Source organism: Dermacentor albipictus, chromosome 10 (assembly GCF_038994185.2).
Source record: "Dermacentor albipictus isolate Rhodes 1998 colony chromosome 10, USDA_Dalb.pri_finalv2, whole genome shotgun sequence".
NCBI classification, from domain to species: Eukaryota; Metazoa; Arthropoda; class Arachnida; order Ixodida; family Ixodidae; genus Dermacentor; species Dermacentor albipictus.
The window spans coordinates 29,530,698-29,545,592 of NC_091830.1; the positions used below are offsets into that span (position 1 = coordinate 29,530,698).

General features: G+C 46.5%; 1 protein-coding gene across 3 annotated transcripts in view; it reads left to right on the forward strand.

Moving 5' to 3' along the window:
• Nucleotides 1-14,895, forward strand: part of LOC139050472 (ubiquitin carboxyl-terminal hydrolase 47-like) — a 75,155-nt gene that overhangs the window by 15,223 nt on the left and 45,037 nt on the right. For all 3 annotated transcript variants that reach the window (XM_070526899.1, XM_070526900.1, XM_070526901.1), the window contains 7 exons: nucleotides 1,053-1,170; nucleotides 1,530-1,626; nucleotides 2,280-2,358; nucleotides 2,828-2,894; nucleotides 7,487-7,626; nucleotides 9,616-9,899; nucleotides 13,520-13,799. In XM_070526899.1, coding sequence (XP_070383000.1) covers nucleotides 1,053-1,170; nucleotides 1,530-1,626; nucleotides 2,280-2,358; nucleotides 2,828-2,894; nucleotides 7,487-7,626; nucleotides 9,616-9,899; nucleotides 13,520-13,799 — 1,065 coding nt within the window. The remainder of the gene's footprint in view (nucleotides 1-1,052; nucleotides 1,171-1,529; nucleotides 1,627-2,279; nucleotides 2,359-2,827; nucleotides 2,895-7,486; nucleotides 7,627-9,615; nucleotides 9,900-13,519; nucleotides 13,800-14,895) is intronic.

The window sequence follows — 14,895 nt, forward strand, 5'->3', positions numbered from 1 at the left end:
GGTACAGAAGTTTATTATGATGTAAAAGCTTAGAGGTTGGCTTTAATCTAGTTACCAACCAGCTACAGTCAACGTCCTATTTTTCATACTCCCCAGGGGTCGCGAAAACATCTGAAAAATTGGAGTCCGAAAAAACAAATACATGCCTTTTACTGCCCCAAAGGGCTCAAATTGTCGCACGCACATCCGAAATAGCTCTGAAGACCTGCCGGTACACCGATTAGGCGTATCGATGCTCATACTGTTATAGGAGACTGCGGGTGCACGCATTTATAATTAAGAAATACATAGTGTCCCGTGACAATTGTCTCTTCCCACTGTTGGTATGCTTCACCGCAATACTTTGCATATGCTTCACTGCCTAACATTTTTGTATTGAGGCGAAGCTGACTTTCAAGAACCAGCATTATGCAATGCGTCGTGCTTCCTGAGGCTTCCAAGACAATGATGAGCAGTGAATTGGTTGAGTGCACCAAACAGATAAAAGCTTGGTAGTGAACTTCAAAGTAGCTAGGCCTATCATTGCCACCGTGGTGGCTACGGATGCCAGTGGATCCGCGTGTGATAGAGCCGGTTAGAGATGCTACATAATCTGGATACGCTGGATAATGCTGGATACGATTAATACCGTTTCAGACCTGCGGTCATGGCAAAAAGTCTGGGAAATCGAAAAACCAAGGTTTTTTGCATCCGAAGTTTCAGACGTTCTTATACGTTGACTCTATGGGTTCTGTGGCGGTGCCGCGAAGGCGTCCAAATTATCGGCCATGTCCGAAAAATCGGGCATTGACTGTACTTGGCCATGTAAGAGAGATTATGCCAAAATGACGTGTTGGGCTAGTTGATCTTCAGAGGTAGACATGTTGTGCACGGAGCAGACTCCACAAATAAGACGGACAACACTAGTACCACCTGATCATCAGTTAGTAGCAGCACTCCATTTTTGTCTGTCTCATCCCTTGTGGTGTCTGTTCCAAGCTCAGCATATCTCTTCGTAAGAGAGAGTGTTGAGGATGAAAACGGTGGTTTGAACGAACATTGTGCCTCACCAGGGGCCTGAACCGGACGAGTGCAGTTCTTCCTCCTCAGCAGCAGCCGACTGGGTCCGCAACACTCGAGGCGGGGCCGGCGAGAGCAAGTACTACCCTGCAGACACCAGGGAGGCCATGGGTATGTTAACTTGACAGTACATGGTGCTGTAACTCGGTGGCTAGAGCATTGCACCGCTGAGCTTGAGGTCACAGGTTTAACTACAACCACGAGGCATTCATTAGGTTCGGAGCATTCATTCAAAGTTTGAGGTGCCATCATCAGGTGGTGGGTGGTGGAGATAAAATGTTGGTGATGAAACTTCAGGGGTGTGATCATTATGCGAGTAAATACAGCATGTTTTCGCATTACAAAACCAAATGCATTTTGCTGTGGTCAACTTGTTATAATAGAGCAGTGTTCATTTCGCAGTGTTAGTCTAACATGCTGTTAAAATGTTGAACGTACTTTGAGAGATCATTTGCTTTTGTTTCCGCAAGGTTATGTGGGCCTGGTTAACCAAGCCATGACCTGCTACCTGAACAGCCTGTTACAGACCCTCTACATGACACCAGAATTTAGGAATGCATTGTACAGGTGAGTTAAAATTAAGGAGCAGTTGTTTAAAAGAGAACGTAGAGGCTCGGAAGAAAAATATAAATTATTTCAAATTCGAACTAAACAATAAGTGATCACGCTATTTCAGACCAAGCAGTAAGTGAATAACCAGTTCGATTTCCAACTTTCACATAATTCTTTAACGCTATGAAACACTATGTAAGCTTCTTGGATTGCATGCATTACACCTGTGCTGCCACAGCTGCATATATATTGGCACAATATTATGCAAATGTATCATTGTTGATAAGCAAAAATAGGAGCATGTTTTGGGCTAACCAAAGATTAACCAACCGAAAACATGCTTTGGATATTTTTGTTTGCCATTTGTGAAACTAAAATAAGTGTTGCAAGGAGAATTGAGTCTTGGCATGACGGCAAACCATTCTTAGTTCAAAGATACGGCTACTTATTGACAATGCAACATTCAAAAGGGGTTGTCCACAAGTGGCAGGAATGTGAGGCCTAAATTCTTTGGTTTTAGGCTAAGCGTTAGGATACCTAAGCCTAAAAGCTCAGAGATTAAGTTAAGCTTTATTTTCTCGCCTCATGCTTTTGGCAGCACTCCCGAGTTCCCTTCCTAATTGTCCCTTTCTCCGTTATGTTTACTCACTTGTGTGCCTTGTTTGCAGGTGGGAATTTGATGGCACAGAACAAGATGCGGCTAAGAGCATACCTTTCCAACTGCAGAAGCTCTTTCTCTTACTACAGGTGAGCAGGTGTTGAAAGGGCAGAGCTGTTTTATGAACTGAGCAATTCTGAGCTCTCAAGCTCTTGTCAACTTGTTAAAAGTGTTTTGCCCGCCTCTCCACGATTTGGCATGTCGTCGATGGCTGTATTACTTTTGCGAGGTTTCACATCAATTGGCACTGGACGCATTGGTGTATACGGCCAACAATGTTTCTGGTGCCTTGCCAAGCTCATTATCTTCGCAGTGCTAGGGCCGCTTATAACTTGAAGCATCAGTGCGGAGTTAATCTTTAAAGGGATAAAACTTGCCATTGCTCTGCAAGGTAAGCCACTGTGGCTGATGACTTACGGAATGTGCTCATTGCTGAAATCTTTTGCATGTGTCTTATCGGTATGTGCCGTTTTGTCTTGCCGGCTCGTCGAAGTTTTCTGCTTACGCCAATTCTTGCAGTGCTGTTAATCCGCAGGATTTTTTTTCCCCCTGTTCTAGACGTCGTCCAAACCTGCCATCGGAACAACGGATCTTACTACTAGCTTCGGATGGGACAGCAGTGAAGGTACGTTCCTGTTGTGTCAAATGGACATCTTTGGTAGAGAAACAGTTGGAAACTGTGAAAGGCCAGAATGAAAAATTAGGCTAATTATGATTTCAGTGAGTCATGCATCAGGGCTGAATTTGCCAGTTTTTGCCAGATTGTGGAAGTTAAGGGGGGATGAGGGTCTTGAAAAGTTTTTTTTTATTTCTTAACATATCTTCCTGAAAATTGGCATGCAGATATATCTTTGAATGCTGATTCCAAATATATATTCAGATTTTACATATCTCATCTAGAAATGAAGATATTGCAAAATAATTTATCACCCATAGGTCTTTTCTTACGGGTCATTATGATAATTTCTTAATTAAAAAAACTAGTTTCAAAGAATAGCTGTCATTTCCAAGGGCCCACTGGACATCCTAAAGCTAAAGAAATTTTTAAAAAGTGATCATATAGGTCATGAATGAATAACAAAGTAGGAAGAAAAAAACAATGCGGGAGTAATTAGCTTACATCTGACCTAATTGCTAGTCTATTGAGTTTAATGAAAAATGGAAAGCTTTAGGATGCAGTTGAGGTTTTACTGAAAAAAATGATACCTAATTCAATAAAATCAGTTGATGCAAACAGTATGAAAAGTTCTGTAAGGCAAAGGCATTTGATCGAAAAAGCAAAGCTGAGAAAATTGCATTCAAAGTTTTGCTTACTCTGTCACTTTTGTTTACCTATCACATGGAAAAATTTAATGCTTTAGCATGCAGCCCAGTCATTACTGAACACAATAACACCAAACTCACAGAAATCTGTTCATGTAAAGATTGTGAAAACCTCTGTATTGCATTGGCACTTGACAAAAAAAAAAAAAGCTCAGTAAGTCGTCTTCACTTGCTGCACCGACGTTCATTAGCTCGAACTTGCGGGAAGTCGCGGACTTCTTCGCCAATGAAGTTTTAATGCTGTCTGCGTACTTTTCACGCCCCGCGCACTCCGCGCAAAACACCGTGTCGAAGCGTTGAGCACGCGAGCTCGGTTCAGCCGCGTCTGTCGGCACCGAAGCGGCGCGCGGAAACGCCGAAGTCGACGTTAGGCTTAGGTCAGCCGGCTCGGCCGCTTCCGACGACACGGAATCCGAAGCGACTTGCAGCGTCTCAAAAGTTAGCATTTTCGACTGGCTTAGTCCAGGCGCATCCACCGGCACTGCGGAGACTTGCAGTAACACCGAAGTTGACACCGATCGGCACTGTCCAGCCGCGTCCACCGGCGAAGCTGTTGTTGGCGAGCTCAGTCCAGCCGCGTCCACCAAGGGCACAGCAGCTTGCGGCATCACCGAAGCTGTAGTTCTCGACGATGTAGTGCTCTTATTTCATGCGCGCCTCTTTTTGCTGACTGCTTTTCGCGTGCTTGCTTTCAAGCGCGCGTCTCGCGCCATCGTGACACGCGGAACAAAGACACCAGGCACGCAAAAGCAAGAAATTCATGGTTAAAAGAAGCGACTCAATAGCCAAAATATCTACAAGAACGATAAAGAAAAAGGCAGAACGAAAAATACTAGGAAACAAAGAGGAACGCGAAAAATTACGTGCGCGCCGGCGAAAGCAGACGACGCGAAGGAGTAGAACAACGCGGCCGCGGGGCCGCGGCAGGCGAAGCATGCGTCACGGCCAATCAGAGGGCTGCGCCTCGGGGAGGCGCCCGTTCCACCCAATCAGCGGCTGTCTCGCGACGATTTCGCTCTTGAGAACGGGTGCCTGGGGTGCCGATCGCTCCGCTGCACGAGGGTTTACAGCGTGCCGAGGGGCGCCAGAATGGAGAGCGGGAAACCAGCTTTCAAACGAGACCAAGATGGCGCCGATCGGTTCGCGTCGCGCGGAGCTACGGCAGCTTGAAAATGAGGCAAACCTTCGCGCTTGGCGTTCAATTTCGGCTCACCGACGTTTCTAAATTGCCGTTTTTTTTATACTTCGAGTAGGAATTGAGCCATAAAATTTTGTAGAGGCATAGTTGGGACATTAAAGACTTCAAAAACGTGATTTTTGAAAATTGCCATTTTTGACCATTTTTCGCGATTTCAAGACCCGCGTCCCCCCTTAAGCAGCATGGGCTTGATCAGTCACTCCCTGGGATGGTATTGTGTCGGCAACTGGGCGATACTGGTAGGTGTTGGCAGCCATGAACTGACTGGAATGTGCATTCCTTTGTTACAAATGCAGGGGGCGGGCATTTTGCGTGTGTTGCTGCCATGGGTTGTCGACAAGTCGTTCAATCATTGTGCCTGGTGAAGCTGGTGGCCATTGTTGTGACATATTTCCAGCCAATGAAAGGCCATTAAGTAAGGGAGGCTACGTAACATAGCACAAAATACAAGAAAGAAAAGCCAGGCAAACAGGAAGTCAAATGTGCAGCGATGTTGGGGTGTCTTTGTACGCAAGATTACTTCAATATAGATGCTGTGGCAAACAAACGTCTAGGCAAAGACACATGCCTGTATAGAGTAGCTGTAGCAAGCTTATACAAACCTAGACATGAGATGTGTGCAGGTCATTAGGAAAAATTTCATGGTGAAATATTGGTTTAATGTTGTTGGGAAGGCAATTCCAGCTTGCTGTGGCATGAGGGAAGGCCAATAATGTTGAAATAATGTTAACAAAGACAGAATATGATGATCTGGTGATGTCAGGAACATTTTAAAGCATTAAATGCCCTAAGTGGGTGTAGTTTGCCGACATCCTGATCACACGTTTGATTGGAGTGTCAGATTCACAACTGACAGGGAACAGTTTCAAAACTGGCTGAGGTGTCTTCAGTCTTACTGTGGCAGAGGATGCTGTACTTCTGAGGCTACAGGCTAGGTTTGCTCATAGATCTCTCATCTCTACTTGTAACTCTCTGCACATTCCGTGGGTGCCTGACATGTCTTCGCCGTACCCTTGTAGCAAGGGAGCATTTGCTCGCGGGTAATACGAACTTGTCAGGCATCGCAACTGGTACGCTCATTTCCTGCAAGCCGGCCTACAGGGTGGTGACACATTGAGTTACCACGGCTGGTCACATGGAAATGCAGTTCTCGCAGCGTACATACTATATAACACATTGCACGCTGTGGCAAGTGTTTGTCATTGTCATGAGATGCCTTTGAATATCACGAAATCAGCCTTTTGTTGGACCAATGCCTTTAATGTGTCATGCATGAAGGATAGCACAAATGGCTATCCGTGCAATGTATTATTTGTGCATTTCTAAATCGCAGCTGTAATGCGGAGATTTTCTCAAGTTGATGTGGCAGTTAATTTTTCTTTTTATTATTTTAACAGGACATCTTTTCTAGAACACTGTAAAAATAACCTTTAAGCGTTGTGTATTTATATGTATTCCATCGACACTCACTCCTGCAAGGGTCCAGTGTAGCTGGCTGTATTTGGAACATAACAATTTAATACAGTGAAACCTCGTTACACCGTAGCTTGCCGGAGCTTGGAAAAAGTACGTACTAAATGGTAGTACTGCTTAACCGAAATAGCATGAGATCGCCCACTTACCTGTCAAAAACGGAAGAGAGAGTGTGATGAAAGGGGAAAAAACATGCAGTATTTACTTACTTCGCGTGACAAGTGTTATTTTCGTTAGATGCCACGGCGGCCTAGTAGTGACTACAGCGGCCTCAAACTTACTGAAGCTGTGAGCCAGCTTTTTAACCAGCCCCCTCTTCTCGGCAAACACTCGCATTGCAGATTCCTCGTTAGCGTTGAATATTCTCCGTGCGCAGGCGGGTTGCATTGCAGAAGTTGCAGGGCACCTTTTCATTGCGGGGTGCTGTTCTCGTTGCGACAATTGCATTCATGAGGCTGACGTAACGCGTAGCTTCTGCAACTGTCGGGCCTGAATCGCTCATGCTGTCGGTTTCCATGTCATCCTTATCACTATTGCTGGGTGACACTTCGGCAAAACAGAGGCAACAATGGTGAAAAGTCGAACCTCGCAGCAGACATCTCTACGCAGTCGCAGCAGCGCTGCCGAGCAACTTCTTCGCATTCCAAATGCCACACACCGTAGTCAACAGTAAACCCATGTTGCGTTCCAGCGCCGACTTCGTCATGTCACCTTCGACAGCACGGACGATGTCCAATTTTTCTTCTATGCTGAGCACCTGGCGTCTTTTTTATCTGAGCTTCGGCATGATGCGAGTCCTCGCTTACACGACGCCACTGCGCTCTCTGGGATGGCGCCGAAATGATGTTGATGATGTGGTTTCATGCGCAAACGCACAGGGTGCGCCATTGTTCCGATCTCTGAGGCTAGTTCTGCCGGGCCGCCCGATGGAGAGAACGCACCGCCGTGTTTGCGCGACAAAAAGAGGAAACACTGCGTGCTAACCGATACATACGCAATAAGCTGGTACAGTTTATGCATATATAAAACACATGTTCAATGGCCGCCGAGTCGGGGATTTGACTTTACTACTTTTAAAGCAAAACTACTGTTTAAGCGAGTACGGTTCAACGAGGTTTTACTGTATAGCACTAAGCAATAGTTAAAGTATTCAAGTCAAAACCTCCTGTGTGCTGAAGTCCTTTTTTATTTCCCTTTCCTGTATTTTCCCGCAATCTCAACAGCATGGCAGCAGCACGATGTGCAGGAGCTTTGCCGAGTCATGTTTGATGCGCTAGAGCACAAGTTCAAGCACACCGACCAGGCCAAGCTCATCTGTCAGCTGTACGAGGGCAAGCTCAAGGATTACGTCAAGTGCCTACAGGTGGGCCACCTCGGAGAGCAATCTTTCTTGCTGGAGCGTTTTGGTGGGAAGTTTTGGCATACCCATTCCTTGACGTGCCCAATCGTTGCCGCACGAGTCGCCGACACGTGTCGACCTTGTGGGGACCGATCGACCCGAGAGTTGTCATGCTAAGACGCATGGAAAACCGAAATGAAATTGAGCTTGGTGGGCCATGCCAGAATACGAAGCTGCAATGCCGCCAGAGGGAAACTGCTGCAGGGAAGAGTGGTTCGTTTGGCCTATCGCATGTTAAAAGCGTGCAGTACACTTCCTATGCCACACACACTGTGAAACAGATAAGTGAAGATCTGATTGCATTGGGTTGATGGCCACAGCTGTGAATGGTGATGTGCCATGACCCGCGAGGGGATTAGCTGGTACCAGAACAGGAAACAGCGTGTGGTGGTATTGTCACATGACACGGGCAGTCATTCAAGTACTGTGGGGAAGCTGCCGTTTCAGGTGCCCACTGCTCTCAATAATGCATGCCCTCACGCCTTTTCTTGTTTGCATGTGATCTAGCGAACAGAAAACATATCATAAAATCGTAGTTTGGCAATGACCCGCCGTGGATGCTCAGTGGCTATGGTGTTAGGCTGCTGAGCACGAGGTTGCGGGATCGAATCCCGGCCACGGCGGCTGCATTTCGATGGAGGTGAAATGCGAAAACACCCATGTACTTAGATTTAGGTGCACGTTAAAGAACCCCAGGTGGTCGAAACTTCCGGAGTCCTCCACTACGGCGTGCCTCATAATCAGAAAGTGGTTTTGGCCCGTAAAACCCCATAGTTTAATTAAATTTATTTTATCAAAAAAATCGTCATACCTAGCTTTATTGCTATGTGATGCAAGCCAATTTTACTGTGTCGTGTCACACTGAGGTTGATGCCAGATTCAGAACTCTGACCGACGTTAGCATAAAATTAAAATGTCTTGTGAGCATATCCCAAATGTATGTCTCATTTTCCGTTTATTAATAGCAAGTATGTTGGTACCACAGCTGTGTCACTCTAATAAATGTTAAAGCTAACTTGCCCAATTTATAAGCTGTAGAATTGAGAGGCTTTGCCTTTTTCAAAATATTTACCCCGCATGTCAATTTTAATAGCATCATTTCACTTGCTGATCACCACTCTTCAAGTGCACATTGCCAAGAAAGCACTGTCTCTCGTATCCTCATGCCTTGGATGCATTGCTGTCTTGTCCTCACTTGTGCCAGCCGATTGTGTTAATGCAGTTGCACGAATTACCATACTGAAACTAAAGGTCGTCCTAAGCACTGTTCTTAACTATAAAGTGTTATTTAGCAAAGGTTTTATGAAATAAAATATATCATGTGCCTACGACATTGCCATCAATTCCAAATGATGCATTGCTTTTCCATACGGCTGTGCGCCATTGAAGGAACATTCAATGCAGAAAAGTGCAGACACTCAAAGTGCGACTGAATGTGCCCATGTTACTGTGATGCAATTCATTCATTAATTTTTCATTCAATTGCTTGATTCTTGACCCACTGTGGTGGCGTAGGGGCTTTGGTGTTCTTGGTGTTGCGCTGCCAACCCCAAGGTGTACCGGCCATGGTAACCATTTTTCGATGGGGGGGAAGATGCAACACCCACGTACCGTACATTGGGTGCACGTTGAAGAACACCAGGCAGTCAGAATTCACCCAGAGTCCCCCACCGTGGCATGTTTCATAATCATATCGCAGAAAAGCCGGTGTCGGCGGCGTTGGCCGTGAGCGATAAATCCCGGGAGGCACTTCATAAACAAAAGATAACTTGCGAGATCAGCTGGGTGGGAATCAAGCCAGGGTCTCCGGAGTGTGAGACGGAGACGCTACCACTCGGCCACGAGTTCGATGGTTCAAAGTGGTACAAAAGCGCTTCTAGTGAATGCGATGTTGTAGTTTTGGCACATAAAGCCCCAGAATTTAATCAATTTTTATTGATCGATTCTTGCCAGTGTGGTTACGAGAGCGCCCGCGAGGACACGTTCCTGGACATCCCACTGGTGGTGCGGCCATTCGGGTCAAGTCAGGCGTACGGAAGCGTCGAGGAGGCCCTCCGCGCTTTCGTCACCCCAGAGACCCTGGATGGCTGCAACCAGTACTCATGCGAGCGGTGCAGCCGCAAGTGCGACGCCCACAAGGGGCTCAAGTTCGTGCGCTTTCCGTACTTGCTGACGCTGCAGCTCAAGCGGTTTGACTTCGACCCCACCACCATGCACCGCATCAAGCTCAACGACAAGTGGGTGACCAATTTTCAATTCCAATTTAATAATTCATCATTCGTTGATTCACTGGTTGATTGACGCATTGATTTTTTTGATAATGAATAGCTTTGTGAGTGCACATGGGAGCATCTACCGTATTTACTCGCATAATGATCGCACTTTTTTGTCAGAAAAATTAATGCAATATCAGGAATAAGCTCATTACGCGGGTTAAATTTCCCGCGAAAAGAAAATTTTTTTTTGTCCCGCGTTTGCTGCGGAACACCAAAACAAAAATGCCAGCCGGCGGAGCAAGCCAAACGCGCCGAACGTGATTTTTTTTTCTTTTCGTGAGTACATTTCGTGCATTGAAACAGTTTCTTCCGTACCAGTGATGAATAATATCGTTAATATCGGCAAGTTTGCGGTAATAACATAGCCATGTACACTTCGAGGGGACAGAAACAGATGGGCGCACTTAGCTGCCAGTGACATAGAAACATATGGCCAGCATTCTGCGGAAACTGCGACATCTGTCTTCACTACTATCCTAATGCGACACGTTTCCATTAAGGGGGGACGCGGGGATCAGATCGCGAAAATCTCCAAAAAGATCGATTTTTGGCAACGACGCGTTTCGCTATCTGCAATGCCTAATCTACATTGTATCAAAATGGTTTGACTGAAAACGCGCTAAAAGTGGCCGAAAAAAATTAATTTATCAGTGCGTAGGGCGAGAAAACGGCTTAAAATCGCGTAAACTCATCGCAGTTCGCGGAGCCCTAACTCGTCTTTCCCGCCACCGAACGCCGCCATCTTGGTATCGTTCGAAAGCTCGAAGTTTCGCCATTCCGTTTCTGAATTCTTCGGTCGTCGCCATCTTGTAACAAACACACAAACACAAAAGAAGCGCAGGTCTGCTAGAGGCGGTCACACGGGCCCTGCGATGAAAGCGGGCCTCCGATTGGTTGCCGTACTGAAAGGCGTCTCGCCATTGGTTGCTGCTGCAGCAGCGGGGAAGCTGGCAACCATGGCGGACCGCAGTTGTCTGTTTTGAAAACCACGCCGGCGTCTTTCTTCGTTTGACACTCGCAGAATTCGGATTTATGAAAGCTCCCAGGTCAGCGATGGATCGTCGCTCGTTCGAAAAGAACTTTTAAATGAAGCATGCCTTCGGAAAACGGAAGCGCAAGCCTCCTACGGTGAGAGCAAGACGGTGGCAAGCGGGGGAAGCGGAGAACCCGACTGAACACGCGGATAACGTGCCGCGTTATCTTGCACCGTGCGATTCCAGCAGCGAAGCCGACAATCGCACTGTGAGATCAACATTGATAACCAAGCCACCGGAAGACGTGCCAACGGAGGCTCTCGCACCTGTGCGTACGGCCGCGCGAGTCGGCAAGCGAGCCCGCGTTGTTGGAGGCGACGCGGGTCGAAGGTCTCCATCGCCGGCAGAGCCGGTGTGCGTTTCCGATTCATCGTGCGACAGGGACACGCAGCCTGCAAGTGAGCCCCAACCGTCGACGAGCTACATACTGTATGGTGACTCAAGGCTCACCAGACGAATCGTCACACGATTCAGACGCGCCTCGAGCCGCGGTTTGTGTCAGCGGTGACTGCAGAAGCGCAGGCATGCAGTGTTCGCGACTCCCTTCGCGCAGTGTCCGCGACTGAGCGGAAGCAGCAATGCCAAGAACAAATTTCGGCCCCTTGTGACTGTGAGTTCATTACTATGCCTGTTTCCGCGATGAACTCTTTGATCGCTAAAGCTCTGTGCGCAAGATGCCAACAGCGTTCTGTGGGTGTACACTGCGATACCAGGCTCGGTCTGGCAATGAAAATGGTGGTCATGCACTACTCCAGACGGCGCAAGAAAAGGATAAAGAACGCCTGAAGAAGGCATCCAAAGCCCACCAAACAATGAGGCAACGGTGTAAGAAGATGCCTGACAGCAATGATTCAATAATTACAGCCCTGGTGCTTTTTAATAAATTTGCAGTGCTTTTAAAACTTTGCAGCCAGTTTTCTCAATTGCATTTTTTTAGTCCATCACCTCGCTCGTGGAAAGCGTAGCACAACAATAGCTGGACCGATTTTGGCCCAGTTTGTTTTGCTGTGATCCACAAGCTGTGCTTTATTTAAAGAGTCTTGAAATGTTTCTTTATCTTTCCATTATTTAATTATTTCACAATTACTACATGGCTTCATGCAGAGAAGCACAGTCATGTGCATGTTATGTTGAGCAAAAAATTATTAGCGCACTAAAAAAAAAATCGAACACTGTCTTGATGTAGATTAGACATCTGGGCAAACATGCAAAGTATTCCCAGCTCCCTATCATGTTTCGTTACTGTGCCAGGCTTTCCACAAGCAAGGAACTTATAAATTCTTATAAAACAAAAACTAATTAAGATATCCTAATGAAATTTTAGATTTGTCTCTTTATTGCAATGTGCAGCGTGTGTGCCAAATTGCAGCCCTTTCTGTCAAGAAACAAAAAAGTTAGTTCTGATCCCCTCCTCCCCCCTTAAGGGTGGGTGAATATCTTATCTATGTTACAAGCGTCGAGGTATGAATAGGGTACACTTTTAACGTTCAGTGTAAACGTGGCTACTATCGTTGCCGCTCACGATTTGTAGTTTGCCCACGAGTGCAGATGAGAAGAATCAAAAGGCGCCTTTTTTGTTGTTGTTGACCACAACCATTATAAAGCCTACACATAATAAATGCAAGTTTGGTTGCAGCTTTTTTTAGTCATGGAAGTGCGGACAGTGATGAAAGTAATGAAATGAGGCATCTACTTAAGAATGTTTGGTGCGTGCAGACCGCTTGGTTTGTCTTGAAGAGTCGTTCACATAACATTCGACAGATGGTAAGCGCGATCAATATTAGCTAGACTTGGCACATGACATATCGCTGCGGCAAGTTCGGGGTGCGATCATTATACGGGAAATTTTAAAAATCCAATTTTGACAACAAAATTCAGGGGTGCAATCATTATGCGAGTAAATACGGCAATTGCCATGCTACGCACCGTGGTTACAATTTCCCACTCTCTGTACCTATTGTACAAAGTCCCTGGAACAGAACACAGATCGTCTCCTCTAATCACTGAGTAGGGATGGTCGTATTGTGTCTCCTATATTCTACAATGGATATGAGAACTGGCAGCCAGATACGAGGCACTTTGCCGTGCAGTAGCACCCGATCGGATGCCCGGCATTTGATAAAAGTAGGAGGCAGACGTTGCAGCTTAGCATACGAAACGGCAGTTGGATCCGAAGTGTTCTGCCGTGCTGTAGCACTGGATCAGGTGAATCTGATACCACAGCATAGCAATATACGTTGGGTCCGGCTGCAGTGTGGCGCGTTCAACACCCAATCGCACTTTGTGTCTCATACTTTTCGGAAGTGGCGTCGGGAAAAATACTCTCTTAAAATTTTACCTCGCGTAACAAATGCACTGCCCAACTCGGCAGAAATTCGTCATGAAAAAAAGTGCATTCATTATGCGAGTAAAGAGGGCAGCAGTTGGTACAACAGGTGCTACACTGGATTGCAACAGAAACATGCCATGTGTCTTCTGTTTTGCTCTGAAGTAAGCTTTGTTGAGCTAACAATGCCTGCTCCTGTCCAACCTGACTTCATTGAACAGGGTGACCTTCCCGGAGATTCTAGACCTCAACCAGTTTGTGCGGTCTGAGAGCGAGGCGGAGAGTCCCAGCGATGATGCTGACACGACAGACAGTGGGTCGGCGCTCGACGACGAGGCTGCGGTGACCTCGACATCATCTGGTCCGAGCAGCAGCCGTCAGACAAATGGGCCGTGCGAGGACATAGGTAGCGACGACGAAGGCATCGACGTGGGCAGCGGTAGCGGCAGCAACGCGGATGCCGCGGCCAATGCTCGCAACCTGAAGCGGCCCATTAACACAGTGAGCTCGCATTGCCAGCCATGGCGGCTTAGGGGCTTTGGCGTTACTGCTAAGCACGAGGTCATGGGACAAAAATAGATTGTGGTTTTGATATGTAAAAACTTGCATTTTTTTTGTGCTCACATTCTATCACAACAAAATTTAACAAGTCACAATAATTCTTTTGCCACCCTTAGTCATTGCTCATATTTGTAATTGCAGTACATTTCAGGCTATACAATTGCAGGTAGTTAAGTTTTTCGTACTGACAAATATGGAAGCATTAAAGGGCCCCTCACCAGGTGTGGCCATTTCGAGCTGACAAGCGCAAATCATATGTTGCGCGATAACAATCATGGCTAAAAAGTATTACACCGCTACGCGCTGCGGGGAGGCCTGAAATTTCAATCTGACACCGTATCCTTCTTCACTCGCGGTGAATCCGCCCGGAGAGAGACGGTGACATAGTCCGGCTCCTGCACCTACATAATCGTGTCCGCAGTGTGACGTCGCTCGTGGTGACGCATGACTTCAGAAATTATTCAAGACATCTTGAATTGACAAATTGAAGTTTAAAAGAAATGTAGGCCTCTAATGCCTCTTGCATCTTGAATTGATGAATTGCTTGAATTGACGAATTGAAGTTTAAGAGAAATGTAAGCCTCTAATGTAGGCCAAACAAAAAAGGAAGGACGGCATTCACAAAATAAAAACATCATTTATTGAATAGGTAGGTGGCGAGCTCATTCTACATCATCGCTGCTGTGGTCCGGCAAATACGATTTTCATTGCGGCGCACGCAAAAAGCATTTCCCGTTGCCTCCTCCAACAACGGACGTTTTTCTCATTGATGCCGAAGTCCCGCCCAACTTGAACATTTGATGCTGCCTCTGTGGCCTAGCACAACTTTGTTTGAAAGCAGCACTATTGTAGCATCGCCTGTTTGGTGCCATTACAATAACGCCACACCGCACGCCGGTACGACACAGGTCAAAATGGCGACGTCACTCATGTACTTCACTTGGCTACTGGCGCGGCCAGTAGCAGCTGCGATGCTGACTTCTTTAGGTGGCGCTAGCTATGTGCCATATTTATCAATTTCAATCAAAACTGGCAT